This window comes from Acartia tonsa, chromosome 6, assembly GCF_053477335.1.
Source record: "Acartia tonsa isolate MP-2025a chromosome 6, ASM5347733v1, whole genome shotgun sequence".
In the NCBI taxonomy this organism is placed as follows: domain Eukaryota; kingdom Metazoa; phylum Arthropoda; class Copepoda; order Calanoida; family Acartiidae; genus Acartia; species Acartia tonsa.
Genome location: NC_137265.1, coordinates 8,585,393 through 8,612,764, shown reverse-complemented (window position 1 = coordinate 8,612,764; position 27,372 = coordinate 8,585,393). Strand labels below are relative to the sequence as shown.

General features: G+C 32.6%; 1 protein-coding gene across 1 annotated transcript; it reads right to left on the bottom strand.

The window, feature by feature from the left end:
- Positions 1-20,165: 20,165 nt before the first annotated feature.
- LOC145321754 (gamma-interferon-inducible lysosomal thiol reductase-like) lies at positions 20,166-24,776 on the bottom strand. Its single transcript, XM_080163326.1, has 8 exons — positions 24,646-24,776; positions 24,232-24,270; positions 23,653-23,737; positions 22,849-22,973; positions 22,527-22,593; positions 21,284-21,378; positions 20,770-20,934; positions 20,166-20,292 (listed from the first exon to the last, which is right to left on the bottom strand). The coding sequence occupies exons 1-8, from the start codon at positions 24,736-24,738 to the stop codon at positions 20,263-20,265; spliced, it is 699 nt and encodes a 232-aa protein (XP_080019452.1). The 5' UTR covers positions 24,739-24,776; the 3' UTR covers positions 20,166-20,262.
- Between the last annotated feature and the right edge of the window lie 2,596 nt (positions 24,777-27,372).

Genomic DNA, 27,372 nt, shown 5'->3' with positions numbered 1-27,372 from the left:
TCACATTGTTTCCTGGTTAGGTTTTTTTAGAAGCATAGCATCTATATAATTATCATCTTCCCTTACTGACTGACTGCAGGGATCTGAAAGGATAAGACATTGGCCGATAAACTGATTTAAATCCCAAAATTGGTGATACACAAAATTACTTCATTATAATCACTTCTGTAGATTATAATGAGTGGTTTAAACGTTTGAAGATTCAACTCAATAAGTCAACCAATCAAAATTTATCAAAAGTCCCCAAAGTAGTTAAGCTAGCGAATAAAAAAGCTTTTATAAAACATTTGGAACTAATGTATTAAACAGCTCAATGTCCCCTCCCTCCCTAGATTGACTGACTGACTCATTCTATCATAAATATTGTATGTATAATGCATTGAAGGATATGAGACATACTAGAGTGTCATTAGAGTCAAAGGTATTACAGTATATCTATAATACAAAGTAGAATGATGTCTGTCTGTCCGTCCGTCTGTCACTTAAGATCTTGGTAACCACTGAACCGATCAAATTCTACTCTATATGGAATATACCTTCTGGTCCTGTGGTGGTTTTAGGCTATTTTCTTGGAAGATGGGACACCCCAAACCCCCAAAAAAACAAAAAATCCTGCCCAATTTTTTTTTGTTTTTTTAAAGAATTTTAAATAATTTTGCAAATTCGACATTTATTCGCATTTTTTTCAGCTTGGTATGTAATAGAAGATGTTATTATACCTCTTGGGGCAAAGTCCCTAGAGGCTAACGGCGAAGCCACAAGTGTTAAATAACACTTTTATATTTTCTTGACCAATATTTTTGTATTTGTTATTTCTCTTTTGATAAATTTACTCTTTGTTTTTTTAAAAAAGATTTTAGATTTTGGTTCTTCAAAGGAGGGAGAGGACAGCAAAGATAAAATCATTTATATCTTTCTTACCATAATTCACTCTATATATATAAGCATCTATGACCGTTTTCAGTCTTGCTTAGTTGCGATAATACTCAACAGCTCACTTTGTCCGTTTGTTTGTCTGTCTGTCGATCGTTCAATAAGTATCTATTGATTCTCTACAGGTTGAACGTGTTTTCTCAGCTTTTATTACGGATAGACGTCCAAACATTTTCTGCTGTCCGGCTGATATTTGTTTTGACGATTACTATGACCCTTGAGCATCTACTCTAATACTTACTTGGTCCGTGTAAGTCCGTATTTAATTTTTTTCGCTTCTCTACTAATGGATGTTGTTAATTAATTTAGGGAAAGGGAGGAAATACTAGATTTTAATTACCTTCTTTTCCTTTAAATATATTTTTTGAGTGTTTGCTTTACTACAATTGAAGAATCTCGCCTATCAATTTGATTTAATTTAATATAATTGAAATGGATCATTGTAATATTTCATTGTTCAGTTGTAAATAACTCATTGTGAAAATTATTTATGGTTGTGGTTTTGGGGGTGTAATAATTTTTTTTAAAGATTTATTTGGGAAATATTTACAATTTTTTTCTATAAAATTTAATACAATTGACTGATAAAAATAAAAATGAGATATTAGTAAATATCTTTTATGGAAAAACAAGTCATAGGGAAATTTTAGATTGTTTGGATAATCTTCTTTGTGTACTTAGTTAATACGTGAAAATTTTCATGCAGGATATAGCTGCTAAAAGAGGTAACAAGAAACAAGGAAAAAAATTACATATTTTCTTACTTATCGGCGTCTTGCTGCTTCAGCAAATACGGCAAAAACGATACACTCCAACCACTTTACCCCATCCCCTCTCCTCATACTGGATGGAAAACTGACCAATAAATGAGTTCCATATTAGCAAACTAACTTGACGACAAATTTCCCCCTGTCTATATATATTTACGTATTATATATATATATATATATATATATACTAGTGGTTTCGCCCCTAGCCTCTAGGGTCTTCGCCCCAAGAGGTATTGAGAAATGGGAAATCAAATCGTTTTAAACCTCTTTGCCCAAAAAAGGGATGAAAAATAACCCTGTATTCTGTGTGTTTCATGTAATCTTCACAGAAAATTTATTTTTAAAAATTAAATTTAATACCTATATTTGTGACAACCTTTATTACAAAGTACTTAATATTTTTAACCTGTTTTTTTGTTAAACTTATATTAATTTTAACAAGTATGAAGCTTGTTGATTTCTTAAGAATTTTTGCAAATATGATTATTATTTTATAGAATTAAGAAGGCTCGAATAAAGCGAAAAATATATTTTCTACAAAGAAGTGTGTTCTTGTTGTGTAGTTAGCTCTAGCCGCATGTTTTTTGAAAACTATATTTACGACAATCTTCAAAAATAATTTTGGTGTTTTTTTTAAAGGAGGAAGGGGGGGAGTTGAGATTGATAAAAAAAAATTTGAGTTTGGGGTTGCTATGAAAAGGATATTCTTTAAAAGAAAAAACTTTAAATTTGTAAAAAAAAATCTCCCCCCATACTGGTTTTTGTTTACAAAAAACAAAAAGAAAAATAAATTTCTTTGAGATTTTTTTGATTTTTTGGGGGGTGGGGGTGTCTCACCCTCCCCCCCCCCCTAGAAAATAGCCTAAAACCACCGCAAGACCTGTAGGTATATTCTCTGAAGAGTGGAGCCCAATCAGTTTAGTAATTACTTTTTGCTTACAAAAAAATAGCTTAAAACCACCACAGGACCAGTATATTCTCTGAAGTTCGGTTCAGCGGTTACCGAGATCTTAAGCTTCAGACGGACAGACATCAAGCTACTTTGTATTATAGATTGTATAAAAAAGGTTTTGTATATTTTTTTTTTATTTAACTTTTAGTTATTTTTAACAAGAAATAAATAAATTAATGTAAAAGTTTCAACATAATTTTTAAAGCTGTTAAAAAAACTTGTTAATCATTAATCCAATATTATTCCAATAAATTACCACCTCAAAAATATGATAAAATTCAATAAATTTGTATGGGTCCTAATTTGTTTTGTTAAGCTGTATTGGAAAATTGACAATAATAGTAGATGTAGAATATACGTGGATATTATGACTGTGAGGAAAATTGTCGTCAATCTAGGTTGCTATTTTCCATGTTATTTATTAGTAAATTCCTTCATCCAGTAGGATTGGAGGGAAGGGGAAAATTATATAAAGGGATGGAAAGGGGTGAATCGTTATTTTAGCCTGCTGCATGTTTCATTTTATTAGTTAACATAAAAATCTTGTGTAAGATCCAAGTAATAATAGATCCATTGCAATAATTTTCTTGAACTTAGCTGTTAGTTTGGTTTAGTTGTGTGGCCAAAATGATTTGGGTAACACAACTAAGGTTAGGATTTCAAATCCTAGCTTTAGCATTCTTTGTGTATCAAATGCAGCAGTCAATTCTCAAATACATCCATAGTCCTATTTCTATCTTTGGAATCCACAGGAAGCTATTTATAATGCCTACATAAAAAAATGAAATTATTTCTATAATACAAAGTAGAACAAAGTCTGTCTGTCTGTCCCTTAAGATCTCGGTAACCACTTAACCAATTGGATTCTAATCTTCAGGGAATATACCTACTGGTCCTGTGGTGGTTTTAGGCTATTTTCCAAAAATAAAAAATCCCCCCCAATTTTTTTATCTGCGTAGGTACCTATTTTCCCCCATTTTTTTTCCTTATGGGGAAGTTAGTTCACATAAAACTACTGGCGGCATCAACAGAAGTACTTAATTTTTTTTAATTACCTCATGGGGCAAAGCCCCTAGAGGTTAGGGGCGAAGCCGCTAGTAATATATAACTGACCAATGATCCAGCGTACATTGTAATTGATCTATAGCAAAAAGATTACTGGCCTATCATTGATCATTTGTATTGTATAACGTAATTTTTAATAGGCACTAAAAGCTGATTTATTCACAGTGATAACCCGCACCCTGGGCCTGTCTTGCTTGTCTGTCAACGAGACCAGTTTGACTACACCAAAAGTCACAGGTTTGGAATCTGATAACTTAATCATATTTTTTTGATAGAAATCTTATTAAAATTTTTGTTTTGCAATAACAGTGTGTGCCTTGTATGCCCTAATTAAACCTTCCTCTCAATTATGATTTTTATTTAACGTTTAAAGAATTTTTCTCTTTTTGTCTTACTTATACGGCCTGTATGAAAACAATGTGTAATTACGCATTAATGCATACTACCTACATTTTACGAACTGCCATTTGGAAAGAAAGTTTTCATATAAATAACCATATCAATAAAATTTGATTGTATATATATATGTTTATAATTTTCATTTAACCCTTTACAGTCGGGCCCCTTGCCGCACCTTAATCAGTGGGGGGGGGGGGCGTTCAACGCCCCCCCTTATTATCTCAGTTCCTATTAGAGCTAGAGGGCTAATTTTTGTGCAAGTCCCCTGTTTGATAATGAATTTCCGACCTTTTATAAGTCTAAGTAAATTTTCGCTTCCTTCACCCTTTTATTTAACAACCTTTGTTTTCAGGTCTTTTTTTACTTAAAAATTTCAAACGGCTGTAATTTTCTTATTTTTGAAGCTAGAAGAAAATTTTTTTTCCAGAAAATGTTTATTTTTATGTAAATTTTACATTAGAAATATCAAAATATGAATTTCAGCGGCCGCAGCTGTACTTGGCAGCTGCAAGCCGCCAAAGTCGGCGGTCGGCGGGAAAACGGCGGCGGATCTTCATGAAATTTTAATACGTTATGTAGACATGTAAGAAAAGCTTAAGTTTAAAATTTGAAGTCTCTAAGTCAAAAATTGCGGCCACAGGAGCCTTTTAAAGATTTCTGGAGACCTGGAGGATCAGGACCTGCAGGATCATACCTGGAACCTGAAAGTGACTTGAACACTTGAACACCTGTATTTCATATAAGGATGTACTACTAGAGGATTTTTTAGTATTTTGGTATGATAAAATGCTTTGTTTTAGTCAAAAATATTTTTGCTCTTTACCTGGATGACCCTGCCAGGTTTGCTGGCATCCTGTGCCCGCCAGGATGGAGATATTCAAAAAATTTCAACTCTCAGTTATGTGTCATACCCATACTTAAAAAGTCAAGCAGTTTGGGCTCTTTATCTTTCACACACAGAAAATGAGATAGAAAAAACCGGATGGGGGGGCGTTCAACGCCCCCCCCCCCCCCCGACCGTTAAGGGTTAATCGTTTTATTATTGTTGATCTTTTATATATGTATATCCAAAAATGATAACCTAATCCAATCAGGTTTGGATACGATTCAATGGTTCAACTTTGGTCAGGAGCTATGGAACATGAAGATAAGAAATATTCATGGAAAGGAAAGTATGAGAACCGAAGCTTTGCTGATATGACAAGAGAATTCTACAACTACAATTACTCCCAACTGAATATAAAAAACGGTAAAGTAGGTGGCAACTTCTTTAGCTTGAATCTTGGCATGTGCACGCAGCTGACAAATGTTCAAGATAGAACAATTGCAAGAATAACTAGCACTTCAAATTTTACTCTACTGGCAGTGGATCCATTTACACTAAACGACATAAGAATCAACTTTGATACCAGTAAGGCTGTGGCAGTTGGACACTCATATAATGACTTGTATGACTGGGCTGATGTCATAGTGGAGCATAGTGTTACGGATAATTCAATTCTGGATGGTAAAGAATGTAAAGATTATCAGAGAATTAATTCATCCTACGGACAATGTGTTATTGAAACTGCAAAGGTAATTTAAGTTTTATAACTTAATACTTAATACTAAGGTTTCAAGATTTTTTGTAGAATTGTTTGTTAGAATAGCTACCCCTGGTTAACAAGTTTTACCTATTTTTACACTTTAATATTAATGTCTCGCATCTGACATAGGAGCAGTAAGTACAAATTTAAACATTAACGTCTATAGTTGATTCGTATTATGGCTGAGACTTGAACCTAACATCTACCCAATAACAAAGGGATGCGCTACGTGTTATGCTAAATTCGCTGGTTGTGTAACTATTAAAGTAAAAGAATAGAGGGTCACGAACTATATGTAACTCTACCCACGGGGTGGGTACACTGTGCCGACTTTCCATATAACATTGAGTCTTTGAATATCAGCCAATCGCGTCGGAAATACATATAAACACTGCCGAGTCGTTAAAAAAAGCAGAAAGCAATTTGCTAGCAGACAAAAAAGGTCCTAACCACTGAAACCAGGTAGTTATACATCTATACTTATATATTTATTGTAAAACCATAAAAATAGGAAAAAATGTTGATGCACTATGGATGTTTACCTCCCTGGCTGAAGACAACTGAAAACCTTACTTGTGAAACAGACATACAGGAAGCTCTTTATGATGCCTATACAAAATGACATCATACAAAACATATTATCAATGATATGCCAATGTAGCAGCTTATAGTGCCAAATAAAAAATTACGTCATACAATACAAATAACCAATGATAGGTCAGTATACATTTGCATTGGCCAATCGTAAAATGTTTACAGACCTATCATTGGTCATTTGTATTCTATGACGTCTTTTTTTAGTCCTTGTAAGCTGATTCTAGACCAATACTAAATTACCAATTTTAGGACAGTAAACATTTTAATTGCCTAACAGTAGGCCAGTATGACGTCATTTTTATAGGCACTATAAAAAGCTTCGCCATACAGATCAAGGACAACAAGCTCATCAATGGAACTAAACTGACAAACCTCTTTTATGGACTCCAATCTCTTGAAATGTTTAACTTTTTGCCCGAAAACTGTTCGAAACCGTGTACTTCAATGGATATCAAAGTTAGGATTGCCCAATCTGGATCTAATATGGCGTCAAGAGCATTAATAGAGATTTGGAAGTCAGATCAGGTATATGTACTGAAAGCGAAGCTACTCTATAAGTGAATTTGTCTGTCAGTTTGTAATACTAGTTTTCTCGGTTTTTCAAAATTATATACCCATTGGCAAAAATTTGTAAAAAAAAGAAAGGTTTAGTGATTAAAAAAATAATCCACTGAAATTTAAAAATCATATTCACACTTTTCTTGTTAGGAAATCAATGATTTTTGAGGGGGTATATTTCTAGGGATATTTGTATAACTAAAACTTATCAATTAAACAAAGAAATTGTAACACAGTGTAGGAACAATCTGACCATAATATAATCTAGTTTTCTTTATTTTAGGTCAAGTATTACAAAGCTATATATGTTTCTGATCTGTTCAGTCTTATAGTTGACCTAGGAAGCGCAACAGGAATTGGGTTTCATCATTTTTATATTATAATTAGTCAGATTTAAAACAAGGATAACAAACTCCGTTAGTAGCAAAGTATAGGAAATTAGGTAAAAACACTAGAGGGAGAAAGGGTTTAATAACTGTATCTCCCCATCGCACTGTCCTTGAAGCTGACTTTCAGTTGGGTCATTGAAAATCAACCAATGGTGTGGTGTGTTTTTACACAGCCAAGTAGCGGAAAACTAGGTAGCAGCCGAATAATGTCATTGAAAAAGGAAAGGGAGGTAGCTATCTACATATATATATACATCTATACTAAAGATCTGTTTTTGGAACACAAAACAATAAGATAAATTCATTATGTAGCCTATAATAAATCTTTCATAGCTGTTAAGTAAATGTAATCATCTAACAAACGGACGTACAGCCTGACAGTTGTATTTATAGAGTAGATTTTCAATGCGCAATGTGTGTTCTATAACACAGTGTCGAATTTTTAAAACATGGTTACATCTTAAAATTATCCAATAGGATAGTCATTCAACAAAAACTTTTTCAATTAAATTGAAGTTTCAAAAAATTTAATAATTAACAATGATAACCCTGCCTTGAAAGGATTATGGCTGGGACTATCAGTACTGGGTATGTTTGATGGTTTGGTTCATGTCATCAGCATCGTTGCTGCTACTGTAAATAAATATGGTGGCTAGCTGCACAGACGTCCAAGGATGGGAGTGTTTACTTCAAAACCACTCAATTTACCCCTTAAAAATTTTGAAAAAAATATATTAGATTACCCCCCTAAAACCTTTGAAACTACTTACTCATTTACCCCACCTTAAAATTTAAGAAAAGATACTTTAGATTACCCCTCTTAAACCTTTGAAGCCTCTCATTTTACCCCCAGAAAATACATTAGATTACCCCCAATCAAACCTTAGAAACCCCTCATTTATCCCCATTAAAATTTAAAAGAATACATTAGATTACCCCCCTCAAACCTTTGTAACTACTCAATTACCACCCATAAGATTTTTTTAAAAATACTTTAGATTACCCTCCTTAAATCTGTAAAGACTCTTTTCTTACCCCCATCAAAGTTTTAAAAAATACATAGGAAAAACTCCCACAAACCTTTGAAACCTCTCATTTACTCCTTGCAAATATTTTTTAAAATGCACTAAGTTGCCCCCCTCAAACCTTTGAAAATACTCAATTACCCCCATAAAATTTTTTTTTAAAATACTTTAGATTACCCCCCTTAAACTTTTAAAGACTATCTTCTTACCCCCCATCAAAATTTTAAAGAATATATTAGATTTTCTACAATCCATTATTTCTTTAACATAACTTTTAGTATATCTTTATCAAATTTTTAGAAGTGAATAAATGTTAAAATTTTTCAAAACTTTGGTTCAATAGATTTTGAAATAACAAAATATATAATTTAATTAGAAAGTCGTTATGTTGATGATATGTCAGCCATAACAAATTAACAACAATTATTACTTCTTCTTTAAAAACTAAAATTGAAAATGGGCGGGTCATCTCCGCAGACTCCCCCCCCCCCCCCCACCTCGAATTTATGATGTACATCTATACATATTCTAAAATATTAACACTAAAAAGAGATAAAGAATATAAAATGTAAAAGCAAGTGGAAAGAAATAAATAAGGATGACAACATCCATAAAAGCGAAGCTCTAAAACGGTAGGACAGACCAACACTAACACTTGTATAGTGTCAAAACTGAATAAGCAGAATATGAATTTATAAAAGTCGAAATAAAATTATAAGTTGTTAAAAACGTTGAAAATAAACATGTTTAAAATGGACATACTGACATTCTGGTAATGATTATAGAGTTGCTACGCTTTCTATATCATACCTAACTACTACAGGAATCACCATGCAAAGTTTGAAATCGCTATTGCCCAATTCTAACATGCCTATATTAACTAAAAAGCTATCCGTTCCAGACGTACGGTTGGACGGACCGACAATCTATAATACAAAGTAGCTAGATGTCTGTCCGTCCGTCCGTCTGTCTGTCCGTCCGTCTGAAGCTTAAGATCTCGGTAACCACTGAACCGATCGGATTCTACTCTTCAGGGTATATTCCTATTGGTCCTGTGGTGGTTTTAAGCTATTTTCTTGCGGGGTGGGATACCCTTAACCCCCCAGAAAACAAACCCCCCCCCCCTTTTTTTTCTTTCTTTTTTTTCTTTTTTCTTCTTTTTTTCTCTTTTTCTTCTTTTTTTTCTCTTTTTTTTCTTTTTTTTTCTTTTTTTCTTCTTTTTTTTTTGTTTTTTTTTGCTGAAGATTTTCTTGGTCCTTTATGTTTTGTATAAGATTTCGATTTCCTTGGTCCTTTATGTTTTGTAGAAGATTTCCTTGGTCCTTTAACGAATTTCGCCTTAATTTTTTTTATCACCTCTTGGGGCAAAGCCCCTAGAGGCTAGGGGCAAAGCCGCTAGTAATTATATAAAATAAACCGTTTAAACTCCATTTCCTTATACTCAACTATAATTACTGCAGGATTTTTATTATTAGGACATTATCTTAGCCAGAATTCATTTATTTTCAAATTCAGGTGTTCCTTGTCACCAAGTCAAAAGGTTAGAACGTGACAGAAAATTTAATTGGTTGATAAATACTTGGCTGGTTATATAAATACAAGATGCTTATATAAGCGTATGCCATGGAATTCTCAGGGGGAGGGAGGGAACATTGAGCTGTTTATTTCACTAGTCCCTAAAGTTTTATAACGTTTTCTTATTCGTTGGCTTAGCAACTTTGGGGACTTGTAATGAATTTTGATTGGTTGGTTCATTAATTTAAGTGTCAACATATTTTAACCACTCTTTGTATCAACAGAAGGGCTGATTTTATGTATGATCATTGGGAAAGTACATCAATTTACTGGCCACTGTCTTATCCCTGTAAATCCGTGGGATTTCTAAAGATTTTTTCAGGTTGGAATGAATAATATTGTAAGACAATAAAATGACATTAACATGAAAATTTCTTATATAAGACGTTTTATTGATTTAATTAAGGAAAATTATGGTCACGTGGATATTAATGACTGGGGAGGGAATTTTGTCGTCAATTTAGGTTGCTAGTAGTCCTCACATATTGGTCAATACAATATACATGTTAATTATAATAAACTATGGAGGGAGGGGACATTAGACTTTTATTCCACTGGTCTTCATAGTTTTTATTAGGTATCTTTTTTCTTATTCGTTGGCTCAACAATTTTCGGGACTTGTTATGAATTTTGATTTATTGGTTCATCAATTTGAGTGTCCAAACGTTTCAGCCACCAATCTAAAGAAGGGGTAAGGTTGTATATCATCTTTGGGGTAATACATCAATTTATCAGCAATTATCTTATCCTTTTAAATAATCCTGAATAAAAACAGTGAAGTCTTCATTACAAATAATAAATTAGAAAAGATTTACATTTCATTAATTGGAATAAGTTTTAATTATCTCGATTATCTTTCGTCAGACCTTATTTTGTTTTGTATTTAGTTTTCTATTTTAAGGTTACAGGTTCATTTAATTTTGTATCAAAATCGGGTTTCGTCAGCAAACGGGAAAACAAAGGCAGATTTTCGCAAATTAGATTTGGGTGTTGTCATTTTTTAACGGCGATTTCTAATGGAAGGGTAGTGGGTATCCTTCCCTAATATAGTAATAAACCTTTCCTTGACCTATGAGAAGTTTAACAGAAAAACCTTAGCAGTCTAGCGGTAAGCTAGATCCTTCGGTACACATAGATATACACACATCCTGTTACTTTTTTATAAGGATAATCGATGTATCATGTTCAATCTTCCTGATTACAAGGAAATTCAATTTAAAATTATTAAATCCAGTTTATAAATAAATGATGATAATTATGTTAATGCTTTAATAATATTGCGTTAACAATTTCTTAATGTGTTTAAGCATAAGAACTTTATTAACTTGTAATCAATAGGAAACAGGGATGACAACATCTATAAAAGCAAAGCACTGAAACGGTAAGACAAACGAACATAAACACTTGTAGAGTTTCGGACTCAGAACCCATTAATCAGTATAAAAGTAGAAAAAATTGTAAGTAAATTTGTTAAAAACTGAATAATGTTTAAGGACATACTTACATTTTTAGGACTAGATTATGGAGATGCTTCGCTTATAACTTTTTTGTCCTAGGAACCAGTATTTAAAGTTAACACAGCTGGTTAGGGTCTTATAATTTTCATTTTACTATCCGCGGAAAGCTGTCTATAATACGATGCAATAAATAACTATTCTATTCAAAAATCTATTAGTGTAAGGAAGAAGAGTATATTATAGTAAATTTAGCTGTGTTAATATCAGAGTATTACATACAATTACTGTATTAATGGATATAGGATATAAGTGGATATATACAAGTGAAAATTTGCCGTCAATTTAGCTTGCTAATATGGACCTAATTTATTGGTCGTTTCATTCATCCAGTTGGAAGTAAGGGGATGGGATAAAAAGGGACTGATGGGTTGTATTATTATTTTAGTCAGCTGCGAGCATCACTTTATCAGAGTACAGAGAAATCTGGAGAAACATCCAGGTTATAACTAATCGATTACTTCATTACATCTTGGAGTTACTAAGAGGTAAAATTAAACAATATTCAAACCAGGGTTAAAGTATACAGTATGTGTCAATTTTTGGACAAAGTTTAGAAATGTGGGCGTTTTCGTAAAAAATAACCAAGAACGGTCATAGATGCGGTTATATTAAATTTACAGACAGAAAACGTGAGTATCCTATTATATAAAGTAATACGTTGTCTTTGGTCTGTAGCTAAAGATTTCTAAAACTTCTGAATTGATTAAGTTCACCATTTTATGATAGCCTCATATATGTGCTTGGGAGTTTTTAAGTTATTATATTTTTTGTATTTTTAAGGTCTTCGTTTGGGTTTAGGCTATTTTTGTCCTTCCCTACCGCTTCCAATACTGAGATCCTAGATGCAAGGGGCAAACAGCTGGTCCTTAAAATAAAGTAACAGGATGTCTGTTTTTTGTCTGTACCGAAGGATTTTGCTAACTGCTTAACCGATATGGCTCTCTTTTACAGGGTAGCTTCTCATAGGTTCTGGGAAGATTTATAACTATTTTGGAAGAGGGTGTCACCACCACCCTCCCAAGAAAATTCTCCCCCCCCCCCCAAAAAAAAATATGTAAAATACTTAGATATTGAAATTAATACTAAAATAAGGAGGTCAATTCACCCCCCCCCCCCACCTCCCACCCCCCAATACACCTCAAGTGCCCCTTGAGGCCTCTAAGGCCATAGCCGAGTGTCCGTTATTACAGCACTAGAGCTTAAACAATTCATATTCAAATAAAGACCCATATTACCTACTTTCGTATACATAATTTCACCAATTACATGATTTTGTAATCAACAATGCCCTGTTCCGTAAAAGTATGGCAAATTAATCACATACACTCAAAAAAATAATTTTCCTGATGATTATATCAGCATTAATGAGTTTGTACCCCATGGACCTAGATCTCTCAACTGAATCACACTATTAAAAATTTTATGGTCTTAATCACTGATGGTCTTGGAATAGAAGTTCTTTGATTGGTATGATTCTGATATATTTTCAATCAGCCAATGTTTCCAAAATGTTAAGGCTTTAAAAACAAGCTGCTTTACCCTTAGTCTCTAAGTCTTTCACCCAAAAATAGGATGGTACATAGCCATCCACGCCGGTTTTTTTTTACAAATAATAGTAGGGGAAGATGGGGGGGGGGACCTACTGCCAATTAGGCGTAATCAATCCTGGGCATTTTTAGCATGCCTCCAGATCGTAAAAATCTTGTTCCTAATTTTTCTATTCAATACTGACAATATTACCAGTACATATATCATCGATACATATGACATGAACAAGGATAAAAAAAATATAGAAAATATCAACAAAAAGTATGTTTCAGATGATTTAAATGTAAATCATATAATAGACATAAACATAACTATTTAAAAAGTAACATGATGAATGTGTGTCTGTCTTTCAGAAGCTCAATATCTCGTTTACCGCTGGAGATTGATTGTTCACCTTTATAGTGAAATGTACCGTCGACTTCCAGCCCTTCCTTAAGTTCTCCCAGATGCCTCTAGGGTCGTAACCACAACAATATAACCACCCCCCCTCTCTCTCTTTCTTCATATGTTCTAAGAGGACACTAGGGACGTAGCCGTTAGAAACAACCATGACATATTAAAATGGTTTAATATCAGGGGCGTCCAAGCTTTTTATTTTGGGGGGGGATAAAAAATTTTGAAGGGCCCCCCCCTTTTGGGGGGGGAGTAAAATGGCGCGCGAAGCGCGCCGCAAATTTTTTTGACCCCCCCCAAAATTTTTACCCCGGGGGTAAAATTTGCTTGGGGGGGGGTAATTACCCCGCCTGAAATCTGTTGGCAGGGGTAAATTTAGTTTACCCCCCCCCAAAATTTACCCCTGGGGTAAAATTTTTGGGGGGGGTAATTTAAATTTTATTAAATATATAGTATTAAAAATGCGCGCGAAGCGCGCAAAATTTTTTTTTATTAGAGATTTTTTATTTTGGGGGGGGGTAGGGGTAAATTTTAAATGAGAGGGGTAAAATGAAAAAAAAATTTGGGGGTGCCTACGGCACCCCTAAAATCGTTTTGGGGGGGGTAATCGCCCCATTACCCCCCCCCCCCTTGGACGCCTATGTTTAATATTGACAACCCAATCAAAACAATTAATGTAAGTAAATACGCAAATTATAGATTACTTTGCTATCAAAAAAAAATGATATAGGAAAATCTGGACTGTATATTTTGCGTAATCAAAAATCTCCATATATATTCTTCTTGCTCTAAAAAAAGTATGCATAGCATAGATACATTCAAGACTATTTTTATTTTCTTATGTTCAAATGTACTGTCATGTCATTAAACACAGGAAAAACACAAGGATCTTAATTGATAAGACAATGGATGATAAATTGATGTTCATTCCAAATGATGTCCCAAAATGTTGTTAAGCCAACGAATAGGTATGACTTTACCCCATTTCCTCCCCTTACCATGCATAAACACATTGAACAATATCTGAGGACTATGTTAGCAACCTAAATTGACGAAAAAATCCTCAAGAGCACAAGGGAATAAGTATGTTTAGGTCTTAGATTTAAAATGTTCTCTTGTGAAAAACTTTTGAAAGAAAAACAAGAATTCGTATTTTTCAGAACATGTTCAAAGAGTCTTTCGACTGTTGTTTCATAATTGTAAAAAAGATTCGATGCAACTGAAATTATATAACGTTACAAAATTAAACCTCACTTCAAAATACAAAGTTTGATACGAGCTACTGTTCAGGAGGTGAAAATTATGATAGGCTAATCCAGGTTTCCATTTTGTACATATGGTTTTAACTTGAGTTTTACCAATATCTTTAAGAAGGGATATTTTCTAAGGGTATATTTTCTACCCAATGTTTATTCTATTTTAAGAAGCACAAGATTTTAACTTTTAACTTTTAACAGTTATAAATCTATCTCAACCATAACATTTATAAATTAGTAACTACTGCTGCTTCATAACGAAATATATTTCAAAGAAAAAAAATCTTCATTATCAATCGCATCTGTAATAGAAAACAACAACATAAATAAATGAAAAAAAAAGCATTATACAAAAATAGTCAAAATGTTTAAATATATCATAAAAAATAAAATTTTAAATTCACAGCTACTGTTTAGATCTTTACTATAACACAGCCAAACAACAAATAAAGGAGAAGCGGTCAAACTGGCTGTGTAATAAGAGAGAGAAGGGTATATAGTTTGAAAAAATATTTTTTAAAAACAATTGCAACTGCATTTTGAATCAAGTTCTACGATTTAACAATGGTTCAAATTTTCTAATATAAAATTTTTCTCGGGCTAATCTTATCCAAGGATTATTACTTTTAAGTTGCTCAAAAGGAACAAATTGTAAATGGCAAGGCTTGTGGCCATTTTGTGAAAAATGTTGTCCTACAGTTTTTACAGAATTTGGTTCAATTGAATTTTTGTGTTCTCTGAATCTATCCACTGCTTTACGTCCTGTTTGTCCAATATATTGTGGATGAGATTTACAAGTTCCATTATCTTTAGTACAAGTTATACAATATATAATATTTTCCGAATTACAAGTCAAATTAGATAAAATGGGAATAGTTTCTTTTGTTGCAGAAGATACAATGTTGTTAACAAATTTAGGTGAAAATTTACATAACATACAATCATTACCACAATGTTTAAAACCTATCTTATTTCTTGAAGGTCTTTTAGGAACTAAACTTTTTGGCAACTTTGCTCTTATGAGAAATTCTCTCAATTTTTTTGGTTTTGTCCAGCACACCATAGGTGGCTCTGGAAAAATCTTTTTTAATAAAGGATTTTGTGTCATGACCTTCCAGAATTTAAACAAAATATTTGAAATATGTGGCAACCGTGGATCATATTGTAAACTAAGAATTGGGCGGTTTCAATTTTTTTCTCTACATTTTTCAAGGCAGTTGACCTATCAATTACAGAAACACGTTCAAAAGCTTTTAAAATGTAATTTGGTTTGTATCCACGGGTCAAAAGAAATTCTTTTAAAGTATCTAATTGTTTTACAAAATCTAAATTATCACTGCAAATGCGTTTTAATCTCAAAGCTAATGAATAAGGAATATTTTCAGTTATATGACTAGGGTGACAAGAAGATGTAAGCAAATAAGAACATTTTTTGCCAGGTTTAACAAATAAATCAGTTTTAATATAACCATTTTTGTCAATTGATATCACAGTGTCTAAAAATTCTACAGATTTAGTCTCGAAATTGTAAGAAGCTTTAAATTTAAGATAAGGATGAAAATTGTTCAAATGTTCAATAAACTTTAAAAGTTGTTGCTCAGTGCCAGTCCAAAAGAAAAAATGTCATCAATATATCGTTTGTAAAGGTGTGGTTTGATGCCTTTCCATGATGTTAGCATCAAACATTCTATGGCACCCATGAATAAACAGGCAAAAGTGGGTGCAACACGCGTGCCCATGGCTGTCCCAATACGTTGTATTTTAAATGCGTGTACTTTCTTGGTGTGCTGGGGATCTGGGATCATGGAAAGAAAACGAAGTAGCGGGTTTTGTCATATTTTCTCAGTACCCTTTTTCCTATTTCTAGCCCATGCTAACCCCAAAAATTTTAAAATTTGAATTCACCCACCTCCCCCCCCCCCCCAAATGAAAAATCTTGGACGCCCTTATCCCGATACTTTGTTTCTTTCCATGATCCGAGGTCTGTGATCAACGAAATAAAATCAATATGGCTTCTTTGCAAATGCAGAGCAGCTTAAATGAATATAAGTAACTAATAAACCAATCCGTTTTTAATTGAGAAATAAAAATGAATAAAGGTTAAAATTATTTTTTTTAATCAGAGGAATTAGGTAACAACATTAAAAACAACTTTTTGTCTTTATAGATGAAAGATTTTCTATTTTTTTTTTATTATTACAACTTTTTTATTTCTTATTGCTATTTAAGATTTTTTTTTAAAGGATACCTTGTCCCGAAAAGCATTAATTTTACAACTTACTTCGTATTTCACTTTGTCAGTCATGGAACAAAAAACATATAACTTTTTTCTCTCAAAGGTTTAGTGATTTATATAAGTCTTAATAACTTTAACTCTTATGTTTTTCTTTCTCTGCCTTTTTCTTCTTCTCATTGACAATTTGATCGACAATTCAATTTGTGCCAATACATGATTTTTGGCCCTTCTCTACTTATGGATGTGTTAATACTTGTTTCTTAACTTTTTTTATTAAAACAAGGATGACAACATCCATAAAAGCAAAGCGGTAAGAAAAACGAACATTAACAATTGTAAGCGTCGGAACTGAATAATCAGAACATAAATTTGTATAAAAGTCGAACAAAACAAAATTGTATTTAAATCTGTTGAAAAACTGATTTAATGCAGTATATTGTTTAAGGACAATCTTACATTTTTAGGACTTTATTATAGAGATGCTTCGCTCATAACAATGTACTTTGTTATCCTAGGAATCAGTATTTAAAAAATCAGACCAATCGGATAATTTCATCCCATAAAAAATCTGGTAACGCTTATAGAGTTGATTTGCTTTCTAACTCGTACCTAACTGCATTAGGAATCATCATGCAAAGTTTGAAATCGATAGGACAATTCTAACATACCTAAATCAACGAAAAGAGCTAACCGTTACGAACGTGCGATCGGACGGACCCTAATTATAGAAAAGCTTCGCTTTTTAAAATGATTATGTATGATGAACTAAACTTTCGTAACTCATTGTCAGACTACAAAAAACATTATCATTGTCAAGCTTAAAAGTACAGCATTTGCAAAACACTTAACATGTTGATAAATCTAAAGTCCATTGGCCTATCCATGTATCCCTGAGTTCATTGGTTGATGAATTTGTGACTGACATCAGAAAAGTTAAACAGTGAAATTACATAAAATAATTGATATATCATTACTTGGATGTTGCACCAGATTTTCATATACTCTGATAAGTAATGCTCGCTTTTGGCTATAATAACGATACCCCCAATCCACCTCCTTAACCCCATTCTCTTCCCTCCTACTAAATAAACAAACTGACCAATAAGTGAGGTCTATACTAAACCAAATTTTCCTATCAATATATCCATGTATATTAAGAGATATAAGTTTTCCGGAATTTTAATGTAGGGAGTAGATTTGAAATCTGCATCAAATTTTAAGGATTTTTTATAAAATTCGTTTTTTGTAAAATTCTTTATCTAAAAGCGAAAATACATTTTAAGTTAATTAATTTTGACCAATAGGATAGGTGGATTTTAAACTACCTGCGCTCTAATTGGTTGAATGATGTACGACATCCAATCAGAGCGCAGATTTTTTAAATCCACCAATCACAGATGCCAAAATTAATTAACTTAATTTGTATTTCCGCTTTTAGATAAAGAATTATACAAAAAACGAATTTTATAAAAAATCCTTAAAATTTGATGCAGATTTCAAATCTACTCCCTACATTACAATTCCGGAAAACTTATATCTCTTAATGTATATCCTATATCCATTTATTTATTAGATGCTATCAGTGCTTAAAATTCCTTTTAAATGCAAGACTTGTTTTGTTAATTACGAAGCTACGCTTAAAATGACTGATTAATTCATATAAAGAATCCCCTGACCAATAAGCATATACCCTGTACTTTATTTTGTATGTAATTCTATACTTAATTAGCTATTATTTGAAATAGTTTCCTAAGATTTGCAGCCCAATTCAGCATCTGCTATAATTCTTATTCTGTCTGTACGTCTATTTAAATATCTGTATAAACTTTCAGTGAATTAATTGCCTTTTGAGTTATGGATGATTTAATCCTTGTTAAGAATATGATTATAAAAGAAACCTTTAAATAAGAATGCTCTTATGTAAACATTCTTGCTTTAGTAAGTGCCTATATATAGAATTTTTCAAGGAAGGTGCACGAAGTGCATTAAAAGGGTGTAATATTCGCAAAAAACTTTCAATAATACAATAGTCTGTTTATTACACTAAACTTTTCAGCCACTATTTGTAATCTACATAAGAGGTAATTTTGTGTATCATCATTGTAGAAACACACCAATTAATCGGTCATTGTCTTATCCCTTTAGATCTCTACGTAAAACCCCACGGTTTTAAAAAGTTGGGGTTGGTCTCTCGAAGATAAAGTTATTAGTGGCTTAGTTTGGGTTAAATTAAAGGGTGTGCAAAAAAATGCGGACATGTTTTAATTTCATATTGCGCGGCTTGTGTTAATAGTAGAAAAATGTGACGAATACCGTTAGAACCGCTAAAAAGTCTATTCTTTGGAAATATAAGAATGATTCCTCTGCTATGTATAGTTTAGGAACTTCATGTTCAAATGTCCCAACTGACTTAAAACTTAACTTGCGAGTAAACTTTGGGACATTTACCCTCTAGCTCCAAGATTATTTGTAGCACAGGAACCATTCTTATATTTCCAAAAAAAGTTCAAAGCGGTTCTAACGGTAGCCGTAACAATTTTCTACTATTAACACAAGCCGCGCAATTTTAAATTTAAAAATGTACGCATCTATTTTTGCAAAATTTTTTCTCTAATTTTTAGTTATATACGTACTCGCAAGTCAAGTTTTACGTCAGTTGGGACATTTTTACACGTAGCTCCATAACTATACGTAGCAGAGGAATCGTTTTTTATATTTCCAAATACTTCTTAGCGGTTCTAACGGTATGCGTAACATTTATCTACTATTAACACAAGCCGCGCAATTTGAAATTTAAAAATGTACGCATCTATTTTTAGTTATATACGTACTAGCAAGTCAAGTTTTACGTCAGTTGGGACATTTTTACACGTAGCTCCCTAACTATACGTAGCAGAGAAATCGTTTTTATATTTCCAAAAAATAGACTTCTTAGCGGTTCTAACGGTATGTGTAACATTGATCTACTATTAACACAAGCCGCGCAATTTGAATTTTTAAAAAATATCCACATTTTTTTTAGGGTAGTTACAGTAAAGCTGGATTAGTTCTCCCGCAGGGGTTAGTATAAATAAAACAAACACAACTTAAAAGGCATTCATTATAACCAATTCAGTCTTAGTCATAACTCTAAAGTAGGCAAAGAAAAAAAATACCTTATTCCATGTCATTATCTGCTTACAAACCTGCCACCCTCCCCCTTATTTTAATAATTTATATTAATGTCCTCATAAGGATTGTGTGGTTTTTGGGGAGTCCTTTTTTTTATATAGCTTTCAAATACAATATAAATAAAATGGAAGTACAATTGATAGGAATATATCGTTATTTAATGACAGATAAAATGTTTATCAAATGTTCGTTAGGTTAACAAACATTAAGTTGTATTTATTTTATTAATTCTAATTTACACGAATAACAGTTATAAAGATACAAGTTTTATTAATCATATTTTTCATAATTCTTACTTCTGGCAAACTCTAGGTGCTGGGCCCTAAAAAAATCATTATTGAACCTTCCGGAGCCTATTCATTAATTAATTCAGAACTAGGGGATACGAGTAAAACGAGTAAAAAAAAGCGTTTGAAATATTAACACAGCCAAGTGGACACAAAAGTGCAGAAAATATATGCGAGCAGACAAAAATTTCTCCAAAACTGGATCCAGGTAGTAATCTGGATTATATATCTATACTTATAGATATATAATCCATTTTATATTTTTATATTTTTTGAGTTTGAGATCGCAAATGCAGCCCACAAAAACACATCAATAATAACTATTTGTACTCGTCTGCAGCTAAATTCCTATAAATCAAATTCTTTTTTTTTACCAGTAGGTATTTTCTTCATTCATATTGATATTTCAAATATTCTTTTTTAGTTAATTTAAGATTAGGTAAGAGTCCGGGCTAGAAAAAAAGCACTAAAATTTGGCCAAAAAATAGTTCTACCCACCAAAAATGTTTTACCTTGTAAGTTTCACAGACTAGAGCAGTTAGATCGGCCATAGCTTTGTTTTCAATATCATCTGTGTGGGTCCCATCCATGACAATCCATGGAACATATTGATGACTAGGGGAGAGATTCTCTGTGGCCACAGCAATATCGTGCATCAACTCATTTCCTTTCTTACCCTAAAATTTATAGATTATTAATAACCTATCACATGTTATACAATTGCAGCATGCCCGTCTGTATGTATACCCCCCCCCCCAAAAAAAAAAAAAAAAAATAATCAACCCCTTCAAATAATAAAAAATCTTAACATCTTTTAAAATTCATAATTGAAAGTTACCCACCTGGCACCACCCCATCATTAGACGAATCATCGAAACGCTAGGGGCAAAGAATATAATAAAAAAGGAAGAACATTTGGTCTAAAAGTAGCGTAGCAAGAACCATCTACCAAAAGTCAGGTTGAGCCGTATGACTGACATGAAGACAAGACCATAGTTATTGATTAGTTGCGCTTCTAAAATATACCTTTGCACATGAATATACATCTTTGATTTGTTGTTTACTAAATCCTGCCAGCGCTGCCATACATCCTTTGGTAGCTCTCTCTGGGTTGCTACTACCTGTAATATCAAGACAACTATTTACTAAATCCTGCTAGAACTACCATAAATCCTCTAGTAGCTCTCTCTGGGTTGCTACTACCTGTAATATCATGACAAATATTTACTAAATCCTGCTAAAACTACCATACATCCTCTGGTAGCTCTCTCTGGGTTGCTAATACCTGTAATGTCATGACAAATATTTACTAAATCCTGCTAGAACTACCATAAATCCTCTAGTAGCTCTCTCTGAGTTGCTACTACCTGTAATATTATGACAAATATTTACAAATCCTGCTAGAACTACCATAAATCCTCTAGTAGCTCTCTCTGGGTTGCTACTACCTGTAATATCATGACAAATATTTACTAAATCCTGCCAGAAATCCTGCCAGCGCTGCCATACATCCCCTAGTAGCTCTCTCTGGGTTGCTACTACCTGTAATATCATGACAAATATTTACTAAATCCTGCCAGAAATCCTGCCAGCGCTGCCATACATCCCCTAGTAGCTCTCTCTGGGTTGCTACTACCTGTAATGTCATGACAAATATTTACTAAATCCTGCTAGAACTATTATACATCCTCTGGTAGCTCTCTCTGGGTTGCTACTACCTGTAATATTATGACAAATATTTACTAAATCCTGCTAGAACTACCATACATCCTCTAGTAGCTTTCTCTGGGTTTCTACTACCTGTTAATACCATGACAAATATTCACTAAATCCTGCTAAAACTACCAAACATCCTCTAGTAGCTCTCTCTGGGTTGCTACTACCTGTAATATCATGACAAATATTTACTAAATCCAGCTAGAACTACCATACATCCTCTGGTAGCTTTCTCTGCGTTGCTACTACCTGTAATATTATGACAAATATTTACTAAATCCTACTAGAACTACCATACATCCTCTAGTAGCTCTCTCTGGGTTGCTACTACCTGTAATATCATGACACATATTTACTAAATCCTGCTCGAACTACTATCTGGTAGCCTCTTAAAAAATAGTTAATAACCTTCCCAGGACTTAAAAGGAGTATTTTTGTAAAGAATAACTACATCAGTACAATAAATAGTAAGATCTTTTGTTACATACAGACAAACATCCTATTACTTTTGTATATCCAATAAAATCATTTTAAGATATCGCAAAAAACTTACTTTCAATGCAGTTGATAACAGGAAAGTATACATCAGGATTATTTTTAGCCTCATACATTATACATGCCTACATAGAATACTTTATTAGTCTTTTAAATTATTTTTTCTTCTGGGTAAATCAAATTATCCAATGTACAGTTTTTTTTTACATTTTAAGATAATAAGAAACTTTTATGTTTACTTTATAACCAAAAGTCCAGATAAAATTAGCCAGCTAAATTTTTTATGATTATGAACTATTTTAATTTCTAGAAAAGTATCAGGCATATAATTGTTCTTCAAATAACTTTAAACTGGATATAATATATCCTCTTAATGCTACCTCAATTAGATTGGCCTTACACTCAAGGGCTCCATGTTGACAGGTATAGTTCCAGGTTCCATCTGGACCCTTAGCCTCATGAGCATTACCATATGGATACAGTCCTATGGATAATACACCAGTCCCTACAAATATAAATAAAATAATCTAGATTCTTGGAATGACAGGTATAATATCAGGCTCCAACTAGATCCTGACACTCATGGTCATTACAGGAAACAGATTTTTGGGTGACAGGTATAATTCCAGGTTCCAGTTGGACCCTGGCTCTCATGAGCATTTCCATAAGGATACAGGCCTATGGATAATACACCAGTCCCTACAAATATAAATTAAAGATTAAAATAAATTCTAGGGATGACAGGTATAATTCCATGTTCTATCTGGATTCTGGGTTTCATGAGCATTAACTTAAAGATATAGGCCTATGGATAATACACCAGTCCCTACAAATGTAAATAAAATTAATCTAGACTCTTGGGATGACAGGTATAATTCCAGGTTCAATCTGCCTCATGCATGTTCTGTGAAAAAAGCAGCATAAATCTTGAATTAAAAAATAACATAGATAGAAATTTAATTCAGAAATTTTGTTCATAATCTCCTTAAAAAGGATGTTTAAGGAAATAAAAATTCTTTTTAAAAATCATAATTCACTCAATCTACCTGTTACTGAGTTATTATGCATTTTGCGTCCTTATTCGATCTTTAGAACACATATCTCTATCTATATAGTTGTTTTTCAACATCTTACTCTTGTAAAAAAAGGTTATGGCTATAAAACTATCAAACGCATTAATTTACCTTGAAATTTGATGAAAGCTGGATATAGCTGAGTTTGAAAGAAGAATTTACATCCTGGGCACATAGCTTCATAATACAGATCTATCTGAATATATAATGAATCTTATTTTCCAGTATGGCTTCAAAACCAATTAATATCCGAAGGATTAGAACCAGTTCTTAGCTATACTGAAAAATCATGTATAGCATCATATTACAGACAATTTTCCACGAATATTAAAATAAAAATCATAAAATCAATACCAGTTTTGTTAGTTCGAGTCTAACAAAACTGCTTTTAATCTTATAATTTTTATTTTAAATCCACAGAAAGCTGTCCATAATACGATGTGATAAATAACTATCCTATAATTAGACATGTTAATTTTTCGAAAATTACATTAAAGTTAAAGAAAAGAGCAAGTTCTTTCTAAACCGTGAGTAAAATAGATGTCTTGCATTAGTTTGTAAAGACTAAAGATGTACAATAAAAATGAATAATATTTTCTAAAATTATTGTATTATAATTGACCAGATTATTAAGTCTATAAAAGCTTTTTTTCGTATCCACGGTCAATCAGATGTTAATCGTGAATCTACCTGTACGGGGTTAGCAGGAGGGTCGTCTTCCTCAATCATCTAAACAAATAAAAATGAAAGATAAGCCATTTCTAGAAATAGATTTTTATTTATACTTCTAAAAACTTTTCCGTATGGATTATTGTTTCATTTTTATTTTTATTTTTAAGTACTAGTATTTATGTCTCTCTGAGCGCGGAACGAAAGATCTCACAAACTGCTGAACCGATTTGGTGCAGGAAAGTTGGATAACTATCATAAAGGAGGGTACCGCCACCCTCCAAATCAAAATCTTAAAATATCCCGCCCAAGTCTTTAAAAATCTAAATTGATGTAAATATACAATATACCCCTCACATTTCTAAAATACCTCAAAATGCCTCTAGTGCCGTTAGTAAGAAACTAAAGAAAAAAGGCCGTGAAATTAAAGCTCACCTGAATTAGAGCATCAGTTTGTAATCTGTTAAGAGCTGTATTACATGAAACCACAGTATGAAGCAACAAGCAACATATTATCATAAATTTCATTTTTATTCTTCAAATTATTTAAATCATCAAGATGTAAAATTAACTAGCCCGGATGAGCCTCTAAGATCTAAGGCATTGTATTCAATGGGGTAGAGTATAAAGACTAATTTAAATCTTCCTTATAAATGAGAACCGAAACAGTTCAGTGGTTTTTGAAATCTTCAGCTTCAGACAAAAAAAAAGCCAGGAATAAGATATAGCCAACAAGCGAAATAAATCTTAAATGATAATTGGGGTGCAGATAAAAAGGTCGTTAAATTTACAATGGGTTGGCCCCCAACGACAGCTGAAAATCACGTATAGGATCGTGATTTTTTCCCGAATTAATTTCGTTGTTGGTAAAAGCTGCAAAAAAAGCCGTACTACTTTATATTTTAAAATAGGTGATAAAAAAATACTTAAGTAGCGTAAAAAAAACTAAACAAATTACAGAAGTCATTTTTTTGGGGGGTGGGTGGGTTTGTAAAATGAATTTAAAACGAATCGCGCCGAAACGGATATTAAAGAATAGCATTGCATCTATCAAATCAATCACAATATTACTGTTGATAATTTTATACTAAACAATAAAATATGCATTATGAGTAATAATTAGAACATCACAAATGTTTTTTCTTTGTTTACTGCAGATATACATATATTAAACTAAATTTTCTAAGCATATAACTATATGCATCACCAAAAAATATCGGCAATAGAAAAACTATGTTATAAAGAAACAATGTAAAATATATGAACATATGGACAAGGACATTCATACGGCCTTAGATATAACGTCATATTTCAAAGACCACTAAAATACATGGTTCTCAATTGACCTAATTCACTTTTACGAACGTACGTATATACCCTAGTTGTATAGTTGCTGCGCTACTAAAAATAGGAAAAATGACTTGTAACTAAGGCCCCTTGTAAGGTGCTAGATACAACTGGTGATAATAAGATTAAAAAACACACACAAACTCACATATATACGACGCGCCCGATTACACTCTTGTAAAATTTCAATAGCGATGCTTCTCTGTGTTATGTCCGTCTGCCTCACTTCCAAGCACTGCGAATTAAGGGTCTTACAAATTAGCATGTACTTTATTTTTAACTAGCGGCTACGCCCCTAGAGGCCTCTAGTGGCATTTTAAATGTTTTTGTTTGTTAAAGTCTCTACGATAATTCTTTATTTTACGGATACCTCTTTATGTTACGTTGAAGTCTCCCAGATATTAAGAAAATTTTCATTTTTTTTGTCATTTCTCTTGGGAGGGTGGTGGTACCCTCCCCCAAAATAGTTAACAACCTTCCCGGGACATATGAGAATCTACCCTATTAAGGAGAACCCTTATCGGTTAAGCAGTTAGCGAGATCCTTAGGTACACACAGACAAACATCCTGTTACTTTAGTATAAGGATTAGCCATTGTCTTATCAAAAGTAAAACTTTTTAAACATTTAGGGTCGGTCAATTTATCACATTCACTTCCATAAAATAATATATTTATCCTTTTGCCTTGATTTTTGACCGTCATATTTGTTTAGCTACGCTTTTATTAATGATGCCATCCTTGTTAACAATACTTTTTCTAAATATTCCTTCAAAATGAGATTCTACATTTTAATGCTATTTTCATCAATAAAATATGTAAGCTTTTGTTTGCTGTGCTACGCATGAAGATTATTGTCCTAGTTATCCACTTTCTAAACAAGTTTTGATCAATGGGTATTCCTTCCTTCTTCCTACATACTTCATAGAGGGAGGGGACATTGAACTGTAAATTGCACTGGTTTTTATAGCCGCGTTATCTTATTCGTTGGATAAAAAACTGTAATTCTAGTTGTAGCAGTGTCCAAACAACCAATAATTTAAATGAACAGAAGGGTAATTGTGTATAATATCGTTGGGAATTTTATAAGCATATCATCCATCGTCGGTTTATACCTTTAGATCCCTGACATTCCATAATTGAAATGTAAACATTATAAAGCGGTGCTGGGATTTTTAAAGTGTTATAATTAGGCTACTCAATAATACGATGGTTGTCAGATGGATGTGACATAATATTAGCATGAACGCCGAAGCTTTTTCTTTTATATGAGGGGGGGGGGATCTGGGTAGGGGGAAAAATTCACCTTAGGGGCGGTAGGATGGGGAGTATACACCTCTGGAAGTCTCTACATAAGAGTTTGGCTAAACTTTTCTAAATTTGTTTTGTATGAAGAACAGTAAAAATAATATAAATGAATATGTAGGATAATGTATATTAGACTATAAAAGTTTTCCGGAATTTTAATAAATATAATAGATTTGAAATCTGCATAAAATTTTAAGAATTTTTTATAAAATTCGTTTTTTATATAATTCATTATTTAAAAGCGCAAATCCAATTTCAGTTAATAAATTTTGACCAATAGGATAGGTGGATTGGAAACTACCTGCGCTCTAATTGGTTGAATGATGTACGTCACTTAAGCTTCTCCAATCAGAGCGCAGATAGTTTTCAATCCACCAATCACAGATGTCAAAATTATTTAACTTAATTTGTATTTGCGCTTATAGATAAAGAATTATACAAAAAACGAATTTTATAAAAATTCCTTAAAATTTTATGCAGATTTCAAATCTATTATATTTATTAAAATT